The sequence below is a fragment of the Poecilia mexicana genome, unplaced genomic scaffold (genome assembly GCF_051168715.1).
Source record: "Poecilia mexicana isolate PSO_F unplaced genomic scaffold, ASM5116871v1 scaffold_22, whole genome shotgun sequence".
Lineage (NCBI taxonomy): Eukaryota > Metazoa > Chordata > Actinopteri > Cyprinodontiformes > Poeciliidae > Poecilia > Poecilia mexicana.
In genome coordinates this window covers 20,364,129-20,391,021 of record NW_028263391.1, presented here as the reverse complement: position 1 = coordinate 20,391,021, position 26,893 = coordinate 20,364,129, and the positions used below count along the sequence as shown (strand labels likewise).

General features: G+C 38.3%; 2 protein-coding genes across 3 annotated transcripts in view; one reads left to right on the top strand and one right to left on the bottom strand.

Annotated features, from left to right (window-relative positions):
- The window catches only part of syne3 (spectrin repeat containing, nuclear envelope family member 3), a 22,140-nt gene extending 4,332 nt beyond the window's left edge, over nt 1–17,808 (top strand). For both annotated transcript variants that reach the window (XM_014993445.2, XM_088002390.1), the window contains exons 3-18: nt 697–869; nt 3,818–4,127; nt 4,208–4,363; nt 5,262–5,621; nt 6,048–6,184; nt 8,397–8,571; nt 10,207–10,389; nt 11,942–12,085; nt 12,339–12,473; nt 12,756–12,917; nt 13,798–13,970; nt 14,046–14,241; nt 14,923–15,066; nt 15,901–16,101; nt 17,010–17,060; nt 17,187–17,808. In XM_014993445.2, the coding sequence (XP_014848931.2) occupies nt 697–869; nt 3,818–4,127; nt 4,208–4,363; nt 5,262–5,621; nt 6,048–6,184; nt 8,397–8,571; nt 10,207–10,389; nt 11,942–12,085; nt 12,339–12,473; nt 12,756–12,917; nt 13,798–13,970; nt 14,046–14,241; nt 14,923–15,066; nt 15,901–16,101; nt 17,010–17,060; nt 17,187–17,369 (2,883 nt within the window). In that variant the 3' untranslated portion in view covers nt 17,370–17,808. The remainder of the gene's footprint in view (nt 1–696; nt 870–3,817; nt 4,128–4,207; nt 4,364–5,261; nt 5,622–6,047; nt 6,185–8,396; nt 8,572–10,206; nt 10,390–11,941; nt 12,086–12,338; nt 12,474–12,755; nt 12,918–13,797; nt 13,971–14,045; nt 14,242–14,922; nt 15,067–15,900; nt 16,102–17,009; nt 17,061–17,186) is intronic.
- LOC106921637 (NLR family CARD domain-containing protein 3-like) lies at nt 17,737–26,893 on the bottom strand. The gene is made up of 10 exons (XM_014993441.2): nt 26,805–26,893; nt 25,745–25,872; nt 24,607–24,732; nt 23,391–23,484; nt 23,017–23,239; nt 21,130–22,924; nt 20,197–20,370; nt 19,655–19,828; nt 19,200–19,246; nt 17,737–19,071 (listed from the first exon to the last, which is right to left on the bottom strand). Exons 2-10 carry the CDS (start codon nt 25,831–25,833, stop codon nt 18,506–18,508), a joined length of 3,288 nt encoding a protein of 1,095 aa, XP_014848927.2. The 5' UTR covers nt 25,834–25,872; nt 26,805–26,893; the 3' UTR covers nt 17,737–18,505.

Sequence of the window (26,893 nt, the reverse complement as noted above, 5' to 3'; positions counted from 1 at the left end):
ATGATGACATGATGATGCAAGTACAACCTCTCAAAGGTCAATAAACAGTTTTTTTCCTAACGAGCAATTAACATTGTAACTGCAAGACATTTTAAATATATAAAATAAATAAACAAAACTAGTGTTAAAGCAAATAAAATGGATACTGAAGTCTGTGTAAACAAAACTGCTCTTCAAAGAAAGGTTGAGTTAAGAGTGATGCACCAGACTTTTGTCATCAAGTCTCTTTGGGAGAAAGAAGCAGCCGAGAAAAACAAACATGCAAATGGAAATGATGAAGATCATTTATCACTAAATGATTAATCATTGCAATGCAGTAAGCAATTAATTAATGCTTATTGCAATTAATTAATGCTATAAGCATGGATTAATTGCTTATTGCGACAGATTTAGAGGTTCACATCCAGGATCCATGTGAGCTGAACTTGTTAATCTGATCTCAGTAGAAAATATTTTTCAATCTTAATCAGCTTTAAAGATTTAGAAAAATCTGATTTGTATTGTTTTTTCAGGAGAAAATAAACCTGAACATCTGAACAAAGTAATAGGAACATGAAAACAAGAAGGAGGTGTTGTTGTTATGTTCTTTGTGGTTGGTTTTGTGTGATAATTGAAGAACTACCTGTTCCTAGAGATAGCAGTCTGTCTATCCAAAGGTGTTTGGATTTTAAAAGTTCTTCACGCGTGATTTTGTAGAAAATCCACAATTCGTCTCACAATGGTCGGATGATAGTGGACCAGGCGCTGATGGCTGCAGAGAAGCTTCTGCAGAGCGGCGATGAAGATCTGAGGAACAGCACCAACGTAAAGCTGAAGGAGCTGAAGAACCAGTGGGACGAGACCAGCACCTACATCGTCCACTGTCACAGGTAACCTTCAGTGTGTTGGAGGTAAACTTTGTTGCATTTTAGTTGCAGCAAAATCTATAATGATATGTTTATTTGCCTTCTGTTTTGCATTTCAATGATTGTTTACTTAAAAGCTCTTCTAGAGATGAGCAGTGCATCTTAGTTACGGCTCTAAATGCTAAACCAACATGTTAATTGCTTATACTTGTCCCTAATGCTTTATTATTATTATTATTATATTATTTATCCTTCCTCTACCATATCAACAAAAAACACTCTCCAGGCTATGAATACCTAACGAACTGCAATTAATTCCCCCCTTCTCTTTAACATTTGGTTATGTTTCTATGCATGTGTAATCCTTTAATGTTCATCTCAGTTCCAGTAGGTTTACTTCATGGCAGACACAGGCTCACTGTATTTATTCTAAGAAAAGATGAAATCAAGTCTAGCAGCTTCTGCCATTAAATTAAATATAATGAATAACCCTAAACAAGCAATGGCTCCCAATGAGCAGCTGGCAGCAATAAACATAGCAGCGATAAACAATGGACAAAATTAATAACAACAGTTAAAAACTTACAGAAAACACAGCAAAATCACTCATGAAACTCTGTATATGATTACATTTGTCTAAAATATTTGTTAGAATATATTTGTAAAGAAAACACAGAGCTAAAGCTAATACATACCACAGTTACCAACAGAAACGGAACTGAAAACACCAATAAATGTCTGGAGAAACAACTTACTGACTAAACAAAACAAATTCAAAGAATAAACAGTTTTGAGTAACTTCACATCCATAATATTGTTAAAATCAAACCCTGTTACACATGTTAACTTACTTTTAATTCCTATATGTGATTTGTGCACAGTTTTAGAAAATCTTGAGGTGTATGCCTAGTTTTACATGTTGACGTTATGATGAAGATATAGTCATAATATATAACCTTCAGTGTGTTGGAGGAAGCCTTTTAGCATTAAAAACTCAGCTAATAGAATATTAATCTTTTAGTTCCTCAGTTTTAGAGGAACTGTCGGACAAAGTCCTGAGTGAGACATTAATGAAAATAAACATAGAAGAGGAAGGATCACTGAACTCAGCGTTAGCAGAAACATTTAATGCCAGGATTGTTTTCAGATGAATCAAAACGCCTGACAGAGAAACAGTCACCTGTCAGGTGGAATCCATTGACCAATCAGAGAGCAAGCTGCATATTCACGATCCTCTCTGATGAAGAGGTCACACTCTGACATAAAAACTGGAACTTAAAAAAAAGTCAGAGACGAAAACATGCATTAATTTATATGACTTATTTTTTTGTCGTAGTTTGCCTGTGGAATAATTTTTCACAGTTGATGTTTGTCTGCAGAAGTTTTTGTGAATCGTCTTACAAAATAATTTTCCAGTAAATCGGACCATTGATTCCTGCTTGTTTTCCTGTAAAATAAAAGAACCGGGTTTATTTTCTCGCTCTGGGAATAAAGGAACAATTTAGAAAGGAGGAAAATGCCAGGAAAACATCATGAGAGGTTGATATCTGCACGGCAGGAAGCATAAATATCTCAGAGGGCTTCGCATGTGAGACAGACAGATAACAAAGAGAGGCGGCCGCTGAAGAGCCTGTAATGTCATGTTGTCAGCATGCAGTCCTGCTAAATGCCAAATCAACTGAGATGATTTCCAAAATGTCACTTTAACATTTGAGTTAAACAAGGAACTGCATGAATAACATCTGAATTAAATGGTTTTTCAAATCATAAATGGAAACTAATCTGATCCCAGCTGAGAACAGAGAGGATGTGAGATTTCTGACTCTGATAGGAGGTTCTGGTTATTTTACAGAGTGGAAGTTTAAATGACGTGAAGTAGAGCCGAAGTGACTAATCTGATGAATCGATTATTGAAATGATGGGTAGCTAATTTAGTAATAAATTAATTGTGAACTAGAGTAAACAGACTTGGCACTCAGAACAATATCAGAGCATTAATAAAGTCAAAACTGTACAAAGATATACACATTTTGCCTTTAATATGAATAAAAAAAAGTACAAAAAACCCCATAACTCTTCAAGTGGAAGTTTTAGCTTTAATATTCTGTAAAAACAAAAAAAGAAAATCTCCTATTAAACACCTTTTGCTATCTAATTAGTAATCTGACAATCCCCAAAATAATAATCACCAGATTGTTCACTTTTAAATACCTCTATTTAAAAGTTAATTGGGAAATAAACTTTTAAAAAACTGTTTATTTTTTTATAATATAAACTAGTTTTTACTTTGAAAAATTTTTAGAAATAAAAATGTATTAATTTTTAAAATTTATTTTAAATAAATAAAACAAATAATTATTAAAATGCATTTTTAAATAAGTAAATAAACATTAATTAAAATACATTTTTAATACAATTAATTTTAATAAATGTTTTATATAAAATAAATATTTTTTGTTTTAAATAAACAATTTTTAATTTTGGAAAATTTTTATAAATAAAAATTTATAAATAACATTTTATGTATTTAAAATAAATAAAACAAATATTTATGAAAATGCATTTTTAAATAAATAAACATTAATTAAAAGGCATTTTTAATAAAAATTAATTTTAATAAATGTTATTTCATATAAAATAAATATTTTGTTTTAAATAAACTATTTTTAACTTTGGAAAATTTTTATAAATAAAAATTTATAAATAACATTTTATCTATTTTAAATAAATAAAAAATTATTAAAATACATTTTTAACCAAATTAATTTATATAAAATTAATCTTATTTATTGAAATAAATTAAGAAAATGTGTTTTCTTAAATTGTTTTTTGAATATTTAATGCATTTCTAAAATAAAGGCTAACATAGTTAAATAAAAATCTTCAGATTTATTTATCAGAATAATTGATTAGTAAAATAATATCTAGTTGCAGCTGTAAAGTAAAGTTTATCCCCGTCTCTCTCTGTGCAGCCGGATCGAGTGGGTGTGGCTCCACTGGAGCGAGTACCTGAAGGCGTACGAGGAGTTTGAGCTGTGGCTGACGAAGCAGCGCCGCAGCCTGGACCTGGACGTGGAGCTGCAGATGGGCCTGAAGGAGAAGCTGTGGCAGGTGGAGCAGCAAATGGTGATCGTCAGCGACGTCAAGAGCCAGGCGGTTCTGTTGGAGAGGCTGCTGGACGAGGCGGCCGCTCTGCACAGCAGAATCGAGGATCCCAGCGTGGACGCAAAGGCCCAACAGAGGCTGCAGGAGGACTACGTGGACGTCCGAGACCGAGCCCAGGTGAGACCCGATTTACCCCGGATCATCCTGACCGGGTCGTAGAACACCTCTAGATGTTTCTTATTTTTCTGTTTGGTTAGGAGCGTCTGACGCTGCTGCAGAAGATCAGCGAAGAGCATCACATGTTCCACAGCCACGTCCAGAAGTTCCAGTCCTGGCTGGTGTCTAAAACCAAAGAGCTGACGGAGCTGATGAAGCTGGACGAACCGCCGGAGAACAAACTGAGAGCATTAAAGGTCAGTCCAACCGCTGCCAGCAGCATGTCAGCGTCTGCTGGCCGGTTCCAGGTCCGCAGAGTGACAGGCGAGGTCAGAGAGAGAAACTAGAGAGGCACCGATCCGATCCTAATATCTGTATTGGTCCTGATGCTGAGAAATTCTAGATCGGGTATTGATGGCAGAGTTAGATCTATAAGTCTAACTCTATGCTTTGTGCTTAGAGCTACATTTTGCTTTGTTATTGATTTTACATTATATTTAGAATTCCTAACTGCATTTCTGAACCATTTGAAAGAATATTTGCTGCAGTTTATTTTTACACCTGTTGTTTTTCTAATTTTATTTATTTTACATTGGCTGTTACTCCTAATTTTACTGACAGAACAAATTAAAGTTGGGTTGTTTTTTTCATGTTTGCTGTACTGGTGCAGAGTTATCAAATAAATTTGTAATTCAGTACGTTTCTGTCTGTGTTTAAAAAAAAGAGACATTTTAAGTCAGTTCAGCGATGTTTTTCTGTATCGTATCAGTATTGGTCGATGCTAAACCTCAGATATCTGCATTGGCATCAAAAGTGGAAACAAGTGGATCACCCTGTTAGACACTGGGTGGTTCTGGAGCACCTGCAGTTTTTCTGCTGGATAAGAGTTGTTAATGTAAATGTAGGCTTTTTATTTTTAATCACAAGAAAATTTCTGCTGACATAATGTTCTTAAAATGAAAAAAATGTTAGACACAAAGTGTCAATGTTTTTACCATCAAGAGTTAAAATAATTGGTAAAGCCACATTTATGCTAAAATCTTTACTGAAAAGCAGAATTTGCTGTATCCAAATTGACTTTTATCTATTTTATTAAACTCGGCTAAATGTGGTAAGAAAGTAAACCCCCTGTCCTGACGTCTTGCTTTGTCTCAGACTCTGGACGAAGGTGTGGCCACTGAGGAGAAGACGCTGCAGCACATCGAAGGCGTGGCCGAATCCGTCAGAACCAACACGTCCCCGGCGGGAGCCGAGGCCGTGCAGGAGGAGGCCGAGGAGCTGCGGCTGGGCTGGCAGCGGCTGAGGCAGGGTCTCTGTGAGGCCGAGGAGGGGCTGCGCTGCAGCTTGGACTCCCACAGTCAGTACGTGACCCGCTGCCAGCGCCTGGGGGAGGATATCGGCCGGATCAGGGAGATGCTGCAGGAACTGGACCAGGAGCTGGTCGACACCCAGGAGTCCAAGAGTTGCACAGAGACGACTGAGGAGCAGATGGAGGGGCAGTGGAGGAAATACTCGGTAAGTTCGACTCCACAGCTTCTTCATCTTAAACAAAACTGGTGGCAAACGTTTGTGCTGCAAAATTTTTTAGTTTGTGGTGCTATCATTTTAGAAATACCAATAAATGTCTCCAGAGGGAATCAAAGGTCAACTGACCTCCAAATTAAAAAAATCTAAAAATTATATAAATAATTTTTTAAGTTTGTGCTGCTAAGATTTTTGTACCACAGACTTTGACTGAAACAAATTTTTTTTAATAACCTCTGGAAATATTTATTAATAGCATTTAAAATGATAGCGGCACAAACAAAACGTTTTCCTGCAGAAACATTTGACACCAATTTTGTTAGATTTGAAGAAGGTGGGAGGCCGGGATGCTGAAGTGGATGGGATTGTGTGAGATTCAGTCCCAGGAACCTGAAGAGTCTCTCCTCTGTGTTTCAGGTTGTGAGGAACACTCTGGCAGGTAAAGAGTCTCAGGTGGAGCTGCTGAAGTCTCAGCTGAAGGATCTGTTCAGGTTCTCGGAGGATCCTCGCCACCTCACAGACGGCGTCCTGGCCGTTGTTAAGGAACATCAGAGGTAGGAGCAACCTGCGGTCTAACCTTCAGCTGGGGGGTTTTATCGCAGTAAGTGCGTTTAGATGAGCAAAAATCCCGCCGTTTCCATGGAAACGTGTTTTCTCAGCTGATTTAACTGATCTGATCTGATGAAAGCAGCTGTAAAACATGTTGAAACCATGAAACGTAAATTATTAACAGAAAGGAGAGTAAAATTTACGTAAAGCTGAGCAGAAGTCGATTAATCTCATTCTGTCTGGATTTTATTGATTGATTGATTACGTATCAGAGCCATACAGTCACTTGTTCAGAACTGTTATTGAGGATGAATTTCCAAATTGTTGGAAGAAAACATGTAAAAAATGCAAAAAATCAACCCAAAATCTGTAACAGCATACAGAAAAATTGGGAATTGGTCACAAAATTTCCTAAAAATAGGAAATTTCCTAATTTTCTATTTCCTATTACCTGAAAAAAATAGGTAATAGGAAATATTATTTCCTAAAAACTTCCTAATTTTGAGAAATTAGGAAAAGGGAGTTTAAAAGAAAGTTTCCTGTTTTCAAAAGGGAGTTTTCGGGTTTGATAATCCAGGCTGTTCTATAAACCCTCAGATTAAACAAATTACAGTCAAACTCTCCCTGCTGTCCAAAAAAGATGCTACAGAATAAACCTAAACCTCCAACTAAATCTGAGCATCCAAAAAAATATGATGCTGTTGTTACTGAGTGCTGAGTCGCTTTCTACAGTTAAAGCAGAAAAATCTGTTAAAAATCTGTTAATTTAATGCAAGTTACCACAGAAAATACATTTCCTTAGAGTTATGGGTTTTCTTGTGTTTTTGACCAACAGTCTAAACACAAATATCAACATGCTGTCGATGCAGGTGGTTTATATTCAGTGCTCTTGTTGACCTGTGCTGTCGCATCATTATTATTTCCACAGCTTGCATCATTCACCATTTGGAGCTCCTCAACCGAATGAATGGAGCAGCTCCAAAAATGACTCCTAAAGCAAATTTCTTCAGGAATGGGAAACATTCGATTTGAACTTGTTAAAAGCTCAGCAAACAGGGGAATTATTCAAGCCGAGTTTTAGCATCTCTAAAGAAACTGAGGACTTGGTGTCATTACACATTGCAGCGATTCTTACGCTTCTGTTTTTTTAGTCCAATTGTAATTTAGCTACCTGGAGGCAAAATGAATCCTGAATTATCTTTAAGAAACAATTATGCAGCTTTCTCAGGTTTTTCTTTTACGTTCTGTTTAATTTTTAATAACATCGCAGTGTGGGAGGAAGATGAGCTCAGACCTGCAAGCTGCTGCAACTCCAGTAGATGCAGTTTAACCCCCAATTATAGTTTATATAAAAATAGTATCAAAGATTATGACAAGACAATAAAATTATATGAAAAACACATCGGTAGACTGAAAAACTACTATACTACCATACTTTTAAAAAAATGTTTAGTTGCTGAGCAGCATTTTTTTTGCACATTTTCAGTTATTTTCATCAATTATATTTATATTCTGGGTCTCTGCAGGTTGAAGATGTTATCATTCATATCACTTAAAGATCTGCATGAATAATTTTGGGCCAAACTAAGTATTATATGTATATTTTTTATTAAACAGGATAACAACTTTTTCTTTTAGTTAAGTTCACACAAAATTGACTGGAGCTGAGAACCAGAGACTCGATGCATGTTCAGTGTTGTGCATCACTAAATCCTGTTTTTCATAATAACTCCTTCCTTATTTAGCTTAAAAACCTTTTTTTTATTTGTTGTCCAACACAAACATTTTATTTTCTTGAGCTTATGATTTTTTTTCTGAAATCTGTCGGGTTTAAACAAAGCTGAAGGTTATTAGGGATTAATAACTTAAACACAAGCTCCAAGCTTGTTTTCCGTTTCCATGGAGAAACAGGAAATAACAGCTCAGTGTTTGTTTTCATTCTCACCTTGGACAGAGGTTTCAAAAGGTTCATTTTCAGCAGCTAAAACCGAGCCGTCTAGATTTGTTTGTTCTGAAAGGAAAGAGAGTTCATGAAGTGGTGAGTCACGCCGAACTTTCTAAGTTGCAAAGTGAACTTTAGAGAGGCTCATCATCTGACTGAACAAAAAGAAATGTATCCCACTGCAGTCTGAAGGTGAAGCATCAAGTTGAGGTCTCAGAGCTGTCTATTAAACACTGCGTCCACTGTCTCGTCCTCCTCCCGTCTCTGTGTCTCAGTGTGAAGAGCAGAGCCTCCAGACTTTGTTCGGAGTCGGAGCTGGAGCTGAGGAGTCTCCTCCGGGACCCACTGCTCAACTTCTCTCAGTGGGCAAACGCCGTCTCTCAGGTGATGGAGGCCTCCAACAACGTCAACGACTTCTCCAACACGGCCATGCTGCTGCAGAAGATCCAGGTATGACACGCACACACACACATTGTCGTGTTTTCATCACTTGTGGGGACTTCACATTGACTTCCATTAATTTCTACAGCCTGCCCTTTACCCTAACCCTCACATATCTGACCCTTACCTTAACCTCTACCCTAAACCTAACCATCACAGACCTAACCACTAACCCAAAAACAACAATTTCCCTCATGGGGACCAACAAAATGTCCCCACAAGGAGCTATGGTCCCCATAACCTCACATTGTAGACAGAAGTAGGTTTCCTTTAGGATATAAAAACCTGGTACACACACACACACGCACACACATGCACACACACACGGATAAGTCTGAAAATATATAAACTACTTTCAAGTTTGAGTTCCTTGATCCGATTCTTTTCCATTGTCATAATAATATATATTTTTTTTAAATAAAGGTCTTCTTATAATGATTTATATTTGTTTATGTCTTTATTTAATTTGCCTTATCACAATTTAAGTTTATGTAAAATTATCATTGTAAGTTTTTTAATTGATCCATAATATTGATGATGTTTCTAGCAAACATTTTCCTATTTTCCTTCCACTGAACTTTCCTTATATTTTACCTCAAAGCATTTTCTGTGAACATTCAGCTTCTTTAGCAATCTGCCTCCTTGTTGAAGGTGTCAGTAACTGTCTACTAGAGATATTTGTGTAGGCCAATACATCACATTTTCAACATTTTAACATTAAAAATATTTTTTTTATTGAGGTCATGTAATATTATTTCCACAAGAAAGAAATTCTGTTTTTTTTTTGTTGCATCTTATCAAATTCAACAGAAATAAAGAATTGAAATATATTTACACTCTGTGGTGGAAGTTTTATGTTTTGGATTTAATTCCCGACAGATTTAATGTCATTTATTGAGATTAACATTAATGTAGAAACAAGTTGGGGGAGGGCCCTTCCTGTTGTAACGCGGAAGGTTTATAAGGACATAAAGGATTAAGTTTATTTTGGAGGAACCTGACTGACAGACTAATACAGCCTTGGCTTCAATCTGATAGAGAACCTCACAGATTAAATTAAGTGACCAACATCAGTGTCTGACCTCACTAATGCTCTCTTGGAAAATAAAAGTTTTGGAAAATCTCGTTTTTTGTTTTCAACAATGCACTTCTTGAGTTTCTATAATAATCTTAACCCACATACAAAATACTATCTTGTTTGACAAGCATGTTTTACAGCTTCCACTTATTTAATTCTGAATTCAGATTAACTCTCACAATGAATTATTGAAATAAAAGCCACTTTTAAAGATATTTTCTGTCATAAGCAGTTTTTTAAAGGAAGAAAAGTGAGGGGAAAAAATCAGAAATCAAAATTTTATTTTTAAGTCATATCGCCCAGGACTAGTAAAAAGCAAATATTTCATTATTTTGGTCATGAAATGCACATGGAAATGATGAAATGTAAAAAGAAGAAACCAGAAATATTCAGACACTGAAAGTTTCACTGCAGAATCTAATGGAAAATATTCATCTCATCTTTATGTTGTTTTAAATGTTTTCTATGCAGCTGCTCTGTTGCATAGCTTCAGCTCAAAGTTTGACCCAGTGTCTCTGTGTCTCACCTCTAACTGCATCATTTCTCTCCTCCGTCGTTTCCTTCAGGGTCTCCTGCAGAACAGCGCCGAGCTGCAGGAGCGTCTGAGTCTGCTGCAGGTGAAAGGAGACCTGCTGGACTCGGTGTTTGGTACCGAGAGTTCTGACGATCTGCAGGGGGAGCTGAGCGCCGCCGTCAGAACCAGAGAGCTGCTGCACAACCAGCTGCTGGAGAGGAAGAACAGGCTGGAGGTACCTGAGCCCTCCTGGGTGGGAGGGAAGGGGGGATGAGTGGGCGACTCGAAGTTTTAGTTTTAGTTGTGGCTAAAACTGTTTTAAGTAAAACTTTACTTAAAAAATAAATCAATTTGTTGCTTAGGTAATAACAGTGTTCAAGAAGGACATCTAGTGTCCAGAAAATGAACTTCAAATGGTTTATCTATCATTTGCTGCCCTCTTTCTTTAACTTCGGTGTCTAAACTTCCTTCCTTATCAGTTTTATTTTATGGCATAAAACATTTAAAACATGCTATATTCTCTCTGTTATGCATCTCTGTTGAGAGGAGCTGAGTAGAGATGCATCAATCAATTAACCAGAATTGATCTGAACTGGTACATTTTACAATAATCAGCTGTGATCATTCATTGGAAATAAATTGAGATGCAAATAAATAAATTCTATTGTTAAATATAAATAAATGTGTTTTATTGCCTAAAATTCAGAAGCATGTCATTCCTTTAGTGCACACCTGATCATTTGTAGCAAAAGATTAAGAAAAAAATGCTTTTGACATCAAAATGTGAAAAATGTTATTTCTAATTGATATAATATAAATACAGGATACAGCTGATCTATTGATTATTTAACTGATTCATATTTGGATCGCAAAAATATTTTATATTTTACTGAATTTTAACCAAATGAAGATAAAACTGCCATATTTTTTATCTTAAATGCAAAATGCATATGCTTTTATACAGTTTTGACTTTAATACATCTATTAGTTAGTTGATCAGTAATCGATTCGTCACGATGAATCCTATTAACTGTTTTTGAGTCCATGAACCACCAGTATCTTCTTTGCTATATTTTTTATTTTAATAAAAATTAGATGAGGGTTAGCAATGCTTTAATTCATAAATTAAATCTTGCAATTGCTTCATTTCTTGTTGAATTCAGACTCCTGTCAAATAACCTGCAGCAGCAGAAGTAGAAGTTTGATTCTTGCGTCTCCAGAGGTGAAATTTGAGCTGATTGATCTGCTGAAAACATCAAAAATTGATGTGAATGTTTGTATAAACTTCCCTCTTTGCTGCCCTTTTTCTTTAACCTCGGCGTCTAAACTTCCTTCCTCAAACTACACCTGCAGTTTCCCACCGCTGCAGCTCCATCCATCAACTCTCTCCTGCTGCGTTTCAAGGATGGAGCCCTCCCGTCTCTCTGCTGGAAACTCATCCTGTATTCTTTCCTCTGCCTCTGTCAGAGTTGCGTCAGAAAGCTGATGTTTGGTTTTCAGAGCCTGCAGCTCCTGTTTCTCACAGAGGAAACAGAAGCTCCTCTGATATTTGCTCAGTTTGGGCTCTGCTAACGGAGAGATCTCTGACAGCTCTCCGCTTTCTGATTGAGCAAAGTTTCAGCCAAACTGATCCGGTCGATAATAAACTTAACAATCCACAAACATGCAGCGACCAGTCTGACGGGTTGAGGAGTTTATCTCCTACTGTCAGTGAACTAAACACGAAACCACTCAACCTGGCAGACAGTTTCTCTCCAACGTGTTCTGATGTTCTCTTTGTCTGTCAGAGTTTAATCTCCAGAACCAAAGACTTTGACGAAGCGTGCAAGCAGATCCTCGCCTCGTTGTCGGCGTTCAGAGAGCGGCTGCTGGCTGCTGATGCTCTACAGCCAGACATCCTGGCCAAGAAGAGCCAGCTGGAACAGATGCTGGTGAGTTCAAACAAACTCACCGGAGACGCTTCATTTTCACCGTAATAAGCAATAAATCAACTGATTGCATGATAAGTTAAAACAAGCTCAATAATTTCTATAAGCATGATTTGTCGATTTTGTCCCTTCTCTCTTTTCCACCAAAAACTGGAAGAAAAAACTCTTGATTCTTTTGCTTTGGTCTCAACCAGCCCTGTTTTTGAAGGACACTTTTGTTCTGATGTCATCACTGTCCTGGTGTTTCTGGGCTTAGGTTCTGCAGAAGGAGCTGGAGGACGGCAAGGCCCAGCTGACGGTTCTGGAGACGCTGGTTTCCTCCAATCCGAGCAGCCGGACCCAATACGAGAAGCTGTGTGCTGATTGGTCCGAGCTTCATCGGAGAGTCACAGTGAGAGAGAGCTTCCTTCCTTCCTTCTGTCTCTCCTTCCTTCCTTCTTTCATTCCTTCCTTCCTTCCTTCCTTGCTTCTATCCTTAATTTTTGTTTTCTTTTCTTCCCTTCCATCTTTCCATCCAGCCTTCCTCCTTTCATTTCTTCCTTTTTATTTTTTCTTCCCTTCCGTCTTTCCATCCTTCCATTCAGCCACTCATCCTTCATTTTTTCTTTTCCTTCATTTCTTTCTTTCTGAAAACAGATGAACAAATCAGAGCTGATGTTTCCTTCTTGTCCAGGTCAAAGTTCAGGACTGTGATGACATCGTCTCGGACCATGAGTGTTTCCACGGCGACCTTCTGAACATGGAGAAGTGGATTATGGTCATGAGGCAGAAGCTGGATTCGTTCTGCAGCCTGACGGGAGGATGGAGTGTGGAGGGGCGCCGACCCGAAGCCCAGGTCAGTTTTATGATCGGTTCTGAAGGAGACAGAGAGACGCATGTTTCTGACCTAAACCGATCCCCAGAACCTGAGTGGGTTCTGACCGGTTTAGTCTGATAACTGGACCTTAAAGATTTGCTCAGATCCTGCTTTGATCCAGTTCTGTGTTTGGATCTCGGCTGTGCAGCACGGCTCACTTTCTGACCGCTCAGAAACAAAAGTCATGGGTAACCACGGTAACGGCACAGCTACTCCAACCCAACGTAATGAACCCTGAGATTTTCTGACATGCAGTTTTTATGAAGCAAGAATTAAAGTTAAAGTCCAGCAGTGAGGTTTTACAGAAAGCCTTCAATAATCGGTCAGATATTTTCTCTGAGGCTTCAGCTCAGTTTAACATTTAAACATCTGAATGTTGTAACAGTCAGTCAACGATACTGCGAGTTTTATCTCAGATTATTTGAAGTTTTTAAAGGAAAAACAATGTTTTAAAACATAAAATATCTTAAACCTGTGAACATTTTTGTTCCTCTCCTGGCTGCCTCACAGACTCATTAGACATGGTTAAATTCAATACATTAAGAATTAAAAAGTTAATTTTCTAGATTCATTACATACTAAAATATTTATTTTTTTTGTTTAATTTATTTATAGATGCGTTTTTAAACTACTGCTGTTGATTTTCCTGTAAAGCACTTTGTACATGAAATGTGTTATACGAATACATTTGCTTACAATCTTACAATAGCATTCTGAGATTAAAGTAATTCTGAGGAAAAAAAGTCAGAATTCATTTGTTTTTTCAGTCTCCTTTTTCCTTTCCTGTAGAAATAACCTCTGCAGGGTGGAGATGGTTCTTCCTGATGAAGATTTCTCTCTCCTCCATGTTTCTCCTCAGAAGCTCCTCGGTGAATTCCCAGAGAAGGAGCTCCACCTGCAGCAGATCCAGGCTCAGGGTGGGAAGGTTCTGAGGAGAACCTCAACGGACGGCCAGGTCCACATTCGGAAGGACATGGAGCGGCTGAAGCAGCGCTGGAAAGACCTGTTCACACTGAGCCTGAATCTGAACAGGTAACTGATTCAACCCAAACCCTGGTTCTGATCAGGTTCTGCTCGGCAGCAGACTGAGTGTTTATGTCCTGTCAGGCTGCAGGGCGGCTCCACTGAGATTCACTCTGGATCAGCAGAGAGCTTTGGACGGTTGGAATCAGAACCAGATTCAGTAACACAGGTAGTGGATCGGCCTGGTTTCTGTCAGACAGACGGACCCAGACGGAGGGTCCCAGGAGGAGGAGAAGGAAACGAGGCGACGGCTTCGTCTTCAGGAGAAGATGATAGCAGGGTAAACATTTTTCTTTTGTCTCTGTCAAATAATATTGATGTGATTATTCCTCTCTGGCTCTATAGAACATGTCAGAACCACTGAGGGTTTCTTAATAATGCCTTAAAATTTGAAGCAGAAAAATTAGCAAAAGTTTGAATGTCATTACAAACTCAGGGTTATAGACGCACCAATCCACTTTATTCCCTTCCGATATCAATAACGATATCTGAGGTTTGGTATCGGCCGATTCCAATCCGATACAGGAAGAACGGTGCTGAATTGACTTAAAAGGTTCTTTCTCTTTCTTACTTATTTTACATTGGCTGTTGTACTCCTATATAGGCTATATGAACGCATTAAATTTGTGTTTTGACATGCAGTTATTGGTGCATTTACGTGTGCTATAGTGGTGCAGATTTATCCAATAAATTTGTAACTCAGTAGATCAATGCATTGATTTTCTGTTTCGGAAAGTATCGGCCGATACTGAACCTCAGATTTCTGTATCGGTATCGGAAGTGAAATACATCAGTCCAGATGGTCTCACCTCTTTTGATTTTATTGTTGAGGTTTCAGTGGATTTATCGGATCTGTTTGGATCGTTTTTCCATCTATGACAGACGTAGCGACGCTCCACACTGGTAGAGAACATGAAGTAGCAGCTCTGGTTCTGACCCAGGTTGTGTTTGGTGGTTGCAGGACAGCAGAGGGCTAAACCAAATCAAGTGGAGTGAGTTTGAGGCCTGGCTGTCCAGAGAGAATGAAGTTCTGATGAAGATAACCAGAACCAGTAAGAGTTCCCTCAGTGCCGAGGAGATCCAGACCCGACGGGGAAACCTGCAGGTAACAGTCTGACATGAAGAGAAATGTTTAAAAAATCTGAAATGTCTCTTAATAAAAACGTATCTAATTGTAAAGCAGTGTCATTATTCATATAAATTATTTATAATCAAATATTGACAACATAATCACATATTAATCATATATTGGTATTGCTAACCATGATTGTTCATATCTTAACATGTTGAACATATAATTAGTATTATATTAACATGGCAAAAATGCAATAAAATATGTACAATAAAATTTTATTTATTTTTAAAATTTATGTATTCAGTCATTGAATAATTTGTTACTCATACTTCAAAATACTGCAACTATTTTAAAACTTGATAGAAAAGATGCAGGCAGAAGCACAAGGCTTATATTTATGCCTACCACTAATGTACCACTTTATACATCATCACAATACATAAATATCTCAAAATAATTATTTTTTCTATGTAAAAATCACTGAACAGAAACATAAAAGGAAAGAAAGCACTACAAAACCAAAACAGCTACAACAAAATTTGAAGTTATTCGTCCTTGAAACCATCACATATTTTCTTCCTTATCATTTTTTTAATGAACTTTGCTAAGTTTATGCTTTCATCTTTCCATAATTTAATTCCAACCTCCTTTTTGTGTCTTTTTTTAGCTTGATGTTTTGTAAATGTTCAAACATGTTGCAGTTCAGATTTACAGAAGATTAGATTTACATTCATCCATTCAGACACATTTATACACAGATATAAATGCTTTGTCCAGCCTGCATGTTATGTTTATAATTTTTTGTGAAGTTATTAATATGTTAGGCTAATGATTAATGTTATGTAATTAACTCTTCTGCTACAGGCTTTGATATCCAGACTCCCTGAAGGTCAGCAGATGTTTCAGCTGTTGCTCCAGCAGACTCAGAGCCGTCAGGGTGAGGATGAACCTCTGGAGGACCTCCGGTACCGCTGGACCCTCTACAAGTCCAAGCTGAAGGAAGTGGAGAACAGCCTCATCATGACTAAACCGGGACTCAAGGAGAGAAAAGAACTGGAGCTTATGGTCAGTTCAGTTTATTTATTTATAACTCAAAACACCGTAAATGTCAGTTTTCACAACACAACCATTATCCTGTTCATATAAAATCTAAATCAGGTCAAATTCACCTCAAATCAATTCAGTTTTGTAGCAAAAAGTAAAAAATGCTGTAACTTATGATGCCCAGCAGTGATATTATATTACAATAGTTACTTTTATATTTTGTTGGTAGAATGGGCTACAGCTGTTGGTGCACTGTTTATGTGTACCACCAGGGGGCAGTGCAGGCTGACTGCTGCTGCTGCAGGGAGGTTTTATTCAGACTTTGTTAGTGAAATTTATGAAAATGGACATAAAGTTTTATCACGTTATTTTGTGGTATTATTGTGATAATGATAAAAATGACATTAAGAACTATTAATTACTCTGGGTAATTGTATGGCTGCAGTTATGGCCCCGCAAACACCAATACTGCTCATTCCTGTTTATAATACACGTCTCTAGGACACCAGTCAGATAAAGAAGTGTGATTTGTATAGTTAAACTGCACACAGTAACTATATTTAATTATTTTTTTAAATTCATTGGTATTTATTGAGATTTTCATGGAACAAACTGTGGGAAAAAGTACTAAAAAAATCAATCCCGACAAGTTTTGGGAGTCCTTAGACATCATCAATTGGACTATTTTCTTACAACAATAAATCAAAATGCCTATCGTGATAAGAAGTTTATCAAGATAAAGGTTTAAAGGTAAAATAAATGCCCACCCCAGTGTTGGAGATGTTTTCCCGTTCTGAACTGTAAACTCCCAGGTTTTCAGTGCAACAGTGAGTCTGCTGCAGACAGTTCGGTCAGAATTGGTTTGTGTTGTTTCTGAGTCATGGAGTCAAGCTTAACAATCTAATACTTGATATTCTGTCTCTCTGCAGAGAGGTGCAGAGAACGTAAAGGGGACAGCCTCTGAAACAAGAACAGGAAAGGTAACGTTACCGTGGTAACGCCCTGCTACGTCACTTAAGCAGATAAACACAACATTTTAAACACTCCATCACTTCAACAGATTTGCTGCTTCATGTTGTTCTGCTCCATCTTCTCTGTGTTTTCAGAAATGTGGGCTGCTGTACAGGATTTGCCGTTTGGCTCTTCTTTTGTGGCTCCTCTTCCTCGCTCTGCTGCTCCTCGCCTTCCTGCTGCCGCTCATGGACGATGGGAACAGCTGCTCGCTCTCCAACAACTTCGCCCGATCCTTCAACCTCATGCTGCGCTACGACGGGCCTCCTCCCACATGAGAACCAGAACAGTGACAGACCCGAACTCCGGCCAGAGAACTCCACCTGCAGTCAGCATGAAGACTCTGCAGTGTTTTGCTGTTTGCTCTTGATTTTACTTTAATACCAAACTTATCCTGATTCAGCCTGCAGCAGGGAAACTCCATGTCAGGCTGGCCACGCCCACCACAGCTCACCTGCCTGCAGGTGATCATGTTGAAGATGCCATTTAGTCTGCAGTGCCACCACACTGAGCCCTGATGGGCTGTGCCTCATCATGTGATTCAGCGGTGACACATCAGCCATGAGACCCCTTTATGTAACATTACATAACATACGATGAAGTTTTAATTTTTTGTGTTTAATAATCGTCTGCACCAGCTTAAGGTTTTATGTTTCTCCATTGTTTATTTAACATTTCTGATTCAGATATAAATAAATATTTTAATTTGTTGAACAATCTGAGATGTTCTTATTCTGTTTATAACAGTTTCCTGGTTACAGTTGGAGAAACATCAGTCAACTGTTTGCTGATCGGCATCATCAGAATTTCTTCAAGCTATTATTTCCTGAAAAAAATCTTTAAAACGTTGTTTCCTCCTCTCGTCTTCAGTAGATCATGTGAGAAGAAATTTTACCTGTTTTTGGAGAATAGGATGTTTTAGTGCCAAGTAAATTAATATCAAATTTAAATAAAAAAAAACAAAACAAAACAAAAAAGGATCACCAAGTGTAAGAGGGATATAATCCTACAAAACATGTTCAAATAGTCATAAAAAGGTCAAACAACAGTTTCAAGTAGAGTAAATACTTAGACATATTACAAGAAATATCTGTTGTTACACAAAAAGGCAACAAAGAAAATCCAAAAAGTAATTATGTATATAAACATGCTGTAACAGAAGAACTATATTTTATTCAACAAAACCTAAATGTTGTACCTGCAACATGACTGATCAATCTGACTTATATGTACAAATGAAACAAGGACTTTTTCATTGCATTGACTTTTGAAAGATGAACTAGGATTTGGAGAAATACACTGACTTTTGCAGGCAGTCCATGTTGTTTTGCTTTTTGAACAAATAGTTTTGAGAAATGCACATTCAGTTGTGTAAATGATTTGAGAAATTAAGGAAAGTGGAAATTTTTTGTTCTTAACAAAGACGCACTGAGGATCCAGGCCAGACTGTAAATCCAGGATAAAGAGTTTCCTTGAATGTGGTGTTGAAGGTGTGAAGGTGGGTCAGTTTTCCAGATAACACTCTGTAGAAGGACAGGATACCAGCATCACAGTCCACATACACTCCTACTTTTTTAGATAAAGAGAAGGAGGAGGTCATGAAAGACAATAAAGCATGAGGGGATGAAGATGAGATGCATGTCTTCTTGTTATTGTGCCAAACAGAGTAACCACAACGATCAGAACATTCCAGACTCCAGGACTCCTCATTCCATCCAAATGCAGAGTTTACATTGTTTTCTTTCCTTTCGATGCCTCTGTAACTCACTGATATAAAAACAGTCCCACTCCACTTAACCTCCCAGTAACAACGGCCACTCAGCCCATCTGAACACACAAGCTGAGGCCAGAGACCTTCAAATCTGTCTGGATGATCAGGATATGCATTTTTCTCCTCCACCTTTTCCACATTCTTGTTGTTTTTAGAGAGTTGAAGTTCTTGGTGTACAGAGTTTGTATCGATGGTGAGTTGACAGGAATCTGATGGAGAGAATGAACACAATTAAGGATCGTTTACTGACGCCTCAAAACGACTTACGGAGATGCAAAATAGTGAAGATGGTTCACCAAGTGCTACTTCTCTGAACTCAAATTTAAAGCATACTTACATTTCCTCAGACCTGGTGTCAACCACTCATTTCCAGCAGGCTCCAACCTGAAAGGAGGAGGAGGTCAGACCATCAGTCTCTAGTTTCATCATGAAAACATAGAAATTACATAAATGTCTACAAAGATGCCTCTATTGTCAGAGGAAGAGTCCAACACTTCTTGTCTTTTGTCATGGGGAAATTCCAGCTCAGTTTGAACTCATTGTTGACAGTGAAGCTGTCAACAATGTTTCTGCATACAGCTAATCCGAAAATGTTACTTTGAACCAATAGGAAAAAAAACTTTTAAACACAAAAATCTAGGCTTGATGCAAAGTGGGTTCAACTGCTTAAAGATTATTAGTTTTCAACGAGGTACTAATTCTGCGAACAAGACTTGTTCGATATAGCATACATAGTCCTAGCTCTGGTTTTTCTCAGACAGACAGACATTACTGTTGAGTGTTTCTCCTTACCTGAGTGTCTCGAGTTTCCAATGTGGGTCCTTCAGTACAGCTGACAGTTCTCTCACTCCTGAGTCTCCTGGATTGTTGTACCTCAGATCCAGCTCTTTGAGATGAGAGCTGCTGGAGCTCAGTGCTGATGCCAGAGAAGAACAGCCTTTTTCTGTGATCAAACAGCCTGATAGGCTGCAGACACACAATACAGAACCATTTCATTCAAAGCCTGAGTTGATTTCCATTATATTTTTGAAAACAATAGAAGTGCAAAACATGCTTTGTTGGTAAATTCTGCTGAAACAACACAATAAACTGAAAATATATCGATCCAATGATACTTAATGCAACTGGCATCCAGTACAAGAAACGGCGGCTAAGGAATAAGATAAACTTTGGTCTTGTAGCCTCAGTGAATCCTGAATGTAAATAATATTGTGTGAACTGTTATTCATAGAGGGGAAAAAGGAAATAAAAATACAAAACGTGACAATAATACTTAGAACGGACATAAGTCCAGCGGGTATGAGATTTGTAGGAAACCATCTCTGATGACTGACCTGAGAATTTGGAGTTTGCAGCTGGGATTCCTCAGTCCAGCAGATAGAAGCGTCACTCCTGAGTCCATCAGGTCGTTGTTACTTAGGTCCAGCTCTCTGAGACTGGAGGACTGGGAGCTAATAAGTGAGGATAAAACTTTACAGCTTGTCTCTGTGAGAGTACAGCCACTCAGCCTGAAAGAAACATAACAGTTAAAGTGAAGCAAAAGCAGCTTTGACAAAGTTCAGTCCCAACAAACTGTTTTATCTATAGTATCTGATACTTAACATTTATTTTGTAATAATGTTTCATCAAATTGCAGTTACTTTAACTTCAAAGTGACATAAACAGCTTATTCCTAACCTCCTCTACATATTATATCTGCAACACAATTTAAAGCAAAGATATGTTTTCAACAGTAGTAGTTACAGTATCACAGCATGTACTGTATGTACAGTAGAGCTAGTACAGTGATTCATTTTCAATACAGGATGTAGAAATATATTTTTAACGTCTGTATTAAATACCAAGCTTTTCCCAACAATGCCCTGCCTTTCAAACTGTAGGTTTACGATTGGATCTAAGTTTCTAAAATTAGAATTGGAGGCAGGCCTTCCAGTTACCTGACGGCTCTTTTGTGAAACCAGTCGGTTTTGTTTTTCTGCATTTCTGTCCTCTTCTATAAAGCCTCTGTTATAGACTACTTTTTGTTTTGTTGTAGAATTTTTCCTCTTAAAATTTAATAGTTTGTTTCCACTGACTCAACACTGACTCAGTTTACTCAGGATGAGTGTGTGCTAACTCTCAAGACTCAAAGCAATCATCTGGCTGATCAACTGCATTTTGCTGTATTGGGTAGATTTAATAGGATGGTTCTAATTTGTGCCATCATTAAAGTTAATTAAGCCGAATAGAAACTGGTAATATTTTATTATCCTCAGTACTGTACTCACAAAGCTTTATCGGACGCATTGACCACTGGCAACATCTTCAGAAGAACCTCATCAGAAGCAGAATATTTCTTCAGGTCAAACACATCCAGGTCTTTTCCTGAAGACAGTAAGATGAAGACCAGAGCTGACCACTGAGCAGGAGACAGTTTATCTGTGGAGAGACTCCCAGAGCTCAGGGACTGTTGGATGTCCTCCACTAGAGAACGGTCATTCAGTTCATTCAGACAGTGGAACAGATTGATGCTTTTCTCTGCAGTCAGATCCTCTTTGATTTTCTCCTTGATATAGTTGATGGTTTCATGGTTGGCTAGTGGATTGCTTCCTGCCTGTGGCAGCAGGCCTCTCAAGAGAGCCTGATTGGTCTGCAGAGAAAGACCCTGAAGAAAGCGGAGGAACAAGTCTAGATGTCCATTTGGACTCTGTAAGGCCTGGTCGATTGCACTCTGGTGAAGATATTCTAAATGCGGTTTGTTAAATAACTTAGACCAACGCAAGGTGTTGTGATTCTTTCCTATCAGGTTGACACCAGAGTTGATGAAGGTCAGATGAACATGAAGAGCAGCCAGAAACTCCTGAACACTCAGATGGACAAAGCAGAAAACCTTGTCCTGGTACAGTCCTTTCTCTTCCTTAAAGATCTGTGTGAAGACTCCTGAGTACACTGAGGCTGCTCTGATATCGATGCCACACTCTGTCAGGTCTGCTTCATAGAAGATCAGGTTCCCTTTCTGCAGCTGATCAAAAGCCAGTTTTCCCAGAGACTTAATTATTTTTCTGCTCTCTGGACTCCAGTGTGGATCTGTCTCATGTACTCCATCAAACTTAACTTTCTTAACCTTGGTCTCAACCACCAAAAAGTGGATGTACATCTCAGTCAGGGTTCTGGGCAGATCGCCGTCTTCTTTGGTCTCCAACACATCCTCCAGAACTGTCGCAGTGATCCAGCAGAAGACTGGGATGTGGCACATGATGTGGAGACTCTGTGATTTCTTGATGTGGGTGATGATCTTGCTGGCCTCCTCCTCATCTCTGAATCTCTTCCTGAAGTACTCCTCCTTCTGTGGGTCACTAAACCCTCTGACCTCTGTTACCATGTCAACGCACTCAGCAGGGATCTGACTGGCTGCTGCAGGTCTTGTAGTTATCCAGAGGCGGGCTGAAGGAAGCAGTTTCCCCCTGATGAGGTTTGTCAGCAGAACATCCACTGAGCTGGACTCTGTAGCATCAGTCAGGATCTCCTGGTTGTTGAAGTCCAGTGGAAGTCGACTCTCATCCAGGCCATCAAGGATGAACAGAACCTGGAACTGTTCAAACTGGCTGATCTGTTTGGTTTCAGTAAAGAAGTGATGAAGAAGTTCCACCAGGCTGAACTTTTTGTCCTTCAGCAGATTTAACTCTCTGAATGTGAATGGAAATACAAACTGGACATCCTGGTTGGTTTTATCTTCAGCCCAGTCCAGAGTGAACTTCTGTGTTAGGACTGTTTTCCCAATGCCAGCCACTCCCTGTGTCATCACTGTTCTGATTGGTTCAACTCTTCCAGGTGGGAGTTTAAAGATGTCTTCTTGTCTGATTGTTGTTTCTGGTCTCTGTGGTTTCCTGGATACTGTTTCAATCTGTCTGACCTCATGTTCTTTATTGACCTCTCCACTTCCTCCCTCTGTGATGTAGAGCTCTGTGTAGATCTGATTTAGAAGAGTTGGGTTTCCTGCTTTAGGAATCCCCTCAAACACAGACTGGAACTTCTTCTTCAGAGATGATTTAAGGTTACATTGGAGAATTGTGCCAGAAAATTCTGAAATACAAATGAAATCAGATATCAAAATTGTCAGTCTAACATATTTAGAAACTTATCATTTACTTAAATCTTTAGAGAAATCCCTTTACTTCTCTGCAGGTTGTCAGCCAGCTCCCCCTGCTCCATCTTCCTCATGAAGTGTACAATGATATTAAGTAATGCCTCCTTGTGTTTCCACTGCTCTTCATCATGACCCACCATGTTCTCATCAACACTCAAATCCTTTAAGCATTCTGAGTTTTCTGATGTCAGAACCTTTTGGATATTCTTCATCTCATTCTTCACAAACGTGATGACGTTTTCCTGCAGGAGCTGTTGCAGAGTTTTATTAGAATTATACATAAGATTGGCATAATTGAGGAAAACAGCAGATTTATGTTGAGCATACTTAAAGTCTTACAGTTAGTCTACAGCATGAATATTAGTGTAATAAGAGCAGATGAGAAGTGATACATGTACAGACCATTAATATGGAGTTCAGCTGTGTTTGATAGCACGGGGCAGACTGATCAGTGGGAACATCGGACTTCTGCTGGTCCTCACTATATAGATTTTTTCTGTTAGAAAGATTAATAATTTGTTATTATGATAATAAGGCAGAATTGTATTCTTCTGTCATTTAAAATAAATAGAAATACATGAAAGGCTGCTGACACTGAGCCTGGTTTTGCTGGAGCTTGCTAAGGATAAGGGATTGCTGCAAAGTCAGTGACAATGCAATAAGCTGAGTTTCCTTAAATGGCTAACATTTTACCAATTGGTGTTTTAAACTGTAATTGATGAAGGAAACTCATATCAAATATGTTTGGATATGAACTGAAATATTTTGTGTTAGAGAATTTTTGGTATTATCATTTTGTAATTACTTTAGTTCACATTCAGTCTATAGATTGTTGTGATTTTTAGTTTAAAGTGTTCTCTTCCTTATGTGTGTATGAACTGACCTGGAGGTCAGGACTGACTGTTTCATCTTCATGTGTAACAGTTAACTCTGTGTTTCCCAGACCTTAATTCTTATCAACCAGAATACCTCCTAACTGCCTGTGAGCAGTCGTATTTTGTCTCTTGTTTATCCTCCCTCTTTGTTGACAGTTTGACCGAGATTTGAACTGGGCTCAGACCGTAGATCAGTTATCACACCTGGAACTGAGTTGGTGGTTTGTTTAGGTTAAATGTTTTACGACCTCTGTTGTTTTCCTGACTTCTTCCTGTGGCTGTTCTGCTTTGACAATAAAACAGGGTCTCACGCAGAAGCAGACCAGAACTCTCTGTGAACGGCTTGGAGAAGCTGCTACCAGAGACTTCTCCTTTTGCAAAAGCTTTGTCATAAAATTCATATACGCTGTCTGTGGTTCTTTTATGTAGGTTCGAGAAAAATACCCATCATTTTGTCTTGTAAAATTAGATTACATTTAAACTGCTACAATAAAAAAAGACTAATTATTGAGCCTCAAAACTGAACAGTCACCTATTTGTAAGTACATCCAGGATTTATTCTTTTCACTTTGACTATGCAAAATGTTCAACACACACATTTCACAGGCAGAAAGAACTCTGCTGCCTTCTAACTATGAGGAGACAGTGGCAACCTCTGTTCCACTGTCCTGTATTTGAAAACAATGTAGATTTGCTTAAAAGATATTTGAATAAAAAGCTTTACACAGTAACATACAACTCACCTCTCTGATTGAGAATGATGGTCAGAGTTAAAGTTGATGAAAAAGTTATGTGACTTATTGCTCTTGAAGGACTCAAATTTTGGGTCACCTCTACGTTCTACTTCAGATTCATCTTCCTGATCTCTCCTGATGTAAAAAAATATTAAAACAGAGCACATTACATGCAGTTTCAAAAAAAAATAAAAATAAAAATATTTATCTAAAGACAATATTATCCAAATTACACACATCAATAACAATCTACAGTTTGTCAAACAGTCTTTCCAGGCAAATGTATTGAATATACAAAGAATAACTGAATATCTTAGAATCAGCTTTACAGGTCAAGATTGTGTCCTCAAACAAGAAATATGATTTTGACTTCAAAGTCTAAGCATACACATATTAGACATAAATAAACTTTAGAGGAAATTATATTAGATATATCCATCCATCCATTTTCTAACACCCTGGTCCCAATTGGGTTCAGGACGGGTGCTGGTGCCTGTCTCCAGCGAGAGGTGGGGGTCACCCTGGACAGGTCACCAGTCTGTTGCAGGGTAACACAGAGACAGACAGGAAACACAACCATGCACACACACACAGACCTAGGGAGAATTTGGAGGGACCAATTAACCTGACACTCATGTTTTTGGACTGTGGGAGGAAGCCGGAGTACCTGGAGAGAACCCACCACGCACAGGGAGAACATGCAAACTCCATGCAGAAAGACCCCAGGCCAGGAATCGAACCCAGAACCTTCTTGCTGCAAGGCAACAGCTCTACCAACTGCACCACTGTGCAGCCCCAATATTAGATATATATAATAATTAAATAGGGAAAAGCATATTTTTTATGTAAATAATGCTCATTTTGAAGCATCACTCAGTTTATCTCCAGGACCTCATAATGCAACCTGTTAGAGCAAATCTTAAATCTTTCTGCCAATGTGTTCTGGGTTTTTAACTTCTCCCCCACTTTTCCCATGCATTTTTATTAATGGAGAATATTTAGATAAAACCTTTTCATGCATATTTCTATCAAAATAAAGATTTTCAAATGCCCATAATCTGCTCAGCTGCTTCTAGACTGTTTTAGACTGGACCTTAGACATTCATTTGACAAATGCACACAGTGTAAAGACAGTTAATAATCTGACCTCTGAGGGTCGCTCAGGCTCTCCTGTTCCAAACACAAAGAGGTTTTAGAAGGAGAAACTCCCTCCTGTCTGTCCTCACACTGATCCATGCTGCTGAATTCACATCCACATCAGTGACACAGCTTCATCTGCAGGAGGAACACAAATCACTAATCTGAAGATCAACACTGTTCATCCTTTACATCATGTTTGCCGTAAAAAAAACAACAACAAAAAACCACCTGCTCCTCTTTTTCTGTTTAATTTTGGTCAAAGCTGCAGTATGTAACTTATAGTAAAAGTATATATTTTCTTCCAGTCTCTGACTATGGATTGAGACACAATCTGAGAGAAAAAATGTGGCTCTTCTGCCTTCTTCCAGTGCACCTTGTGCTAGCTAGAAACAACCAATCAGAAGCTGGCGCTGCTCATCCCTCCTACCCCGGTCCTGTTCTACAGCTTTTCCTTAGCAGATCCTGTTGTCAATGCTCAGACTAGTTAGCATGGCAGCCGATGACGACTTTCCTGCCATGGAAAGTTGTTTCTCTGTTATTATTAGTTATTATTATTTAGCAGCGAGTACATGAGATTGACTGACAGTGCCAAGATCCTCCCCCTGGCTCTGATTGGTTGTTGGTTGTTTTTGGTCAGGAGCAGTGCATTTCTTCAGATAGCTCAGAGAGATGGTGGTGGAAATTGATCTTTTCTCAGATTATTTGTCACTTATTACATTGTCAAAACATGGTGACAGTTTCAGCAAATATGTCAAAAACATATTCTTTATAGAAAATTACATACAGCAGCTTTGAAGGGGCTCACAATGATAAGCCAGCAATGTCCCAGTAAAATTTTCTGATAACATTTCAGAAACCTACACAGTCTGACAACATTTAATTGCACCTGAATTCAGTCACCAACATTTATTTTCCATTTATGCAAACAAACTTTTGAGAGACTGCTGATCTGATTTTATGACATTATTTGACATTGTTGTTTTTAGCTTAACAAACCAACAGCATATTAAATAAATTCAGTTACAGCTCCTGATTTCCAAGTAAAATATATAACAAAGCAAACTTACAGTATGTTCAGTCTTAAGTGCTGAATAAGAAGGAGAAGAAGAAACTCTCCATTTGAGATGTGAGTCAAGTAGACAGTGAAACAGCTGAG

What these genes read in the sequence shown, in the direction of transcription:
- LOC106921637 (XM_014993441.2), bottom strand. Translation starts at nt 25,833, where the DNA reads ATGGATCAGTGTGAGGACAGACAGGAGGGAGTTTCTCCTTCTAAAACC. An exon ending in GGCTGACAACCTGCAGAGAA is followed by an intron (nt 22,925 to 23,016) that starts GTAAAGGGATTT and finishes TTTGTATTTCAG; the next exon opens with AATTTTCTGGCACAATTCTC. An exon ending in TGGAAACTCGAGACACTCAG is followed by an intron (nt 19,247 to 19,654) that starts GTAAGGAGAAAC and finishes TCCTCCTTTCAG; the next exon opens with GTTGGAGCCTGCTGGAAATG.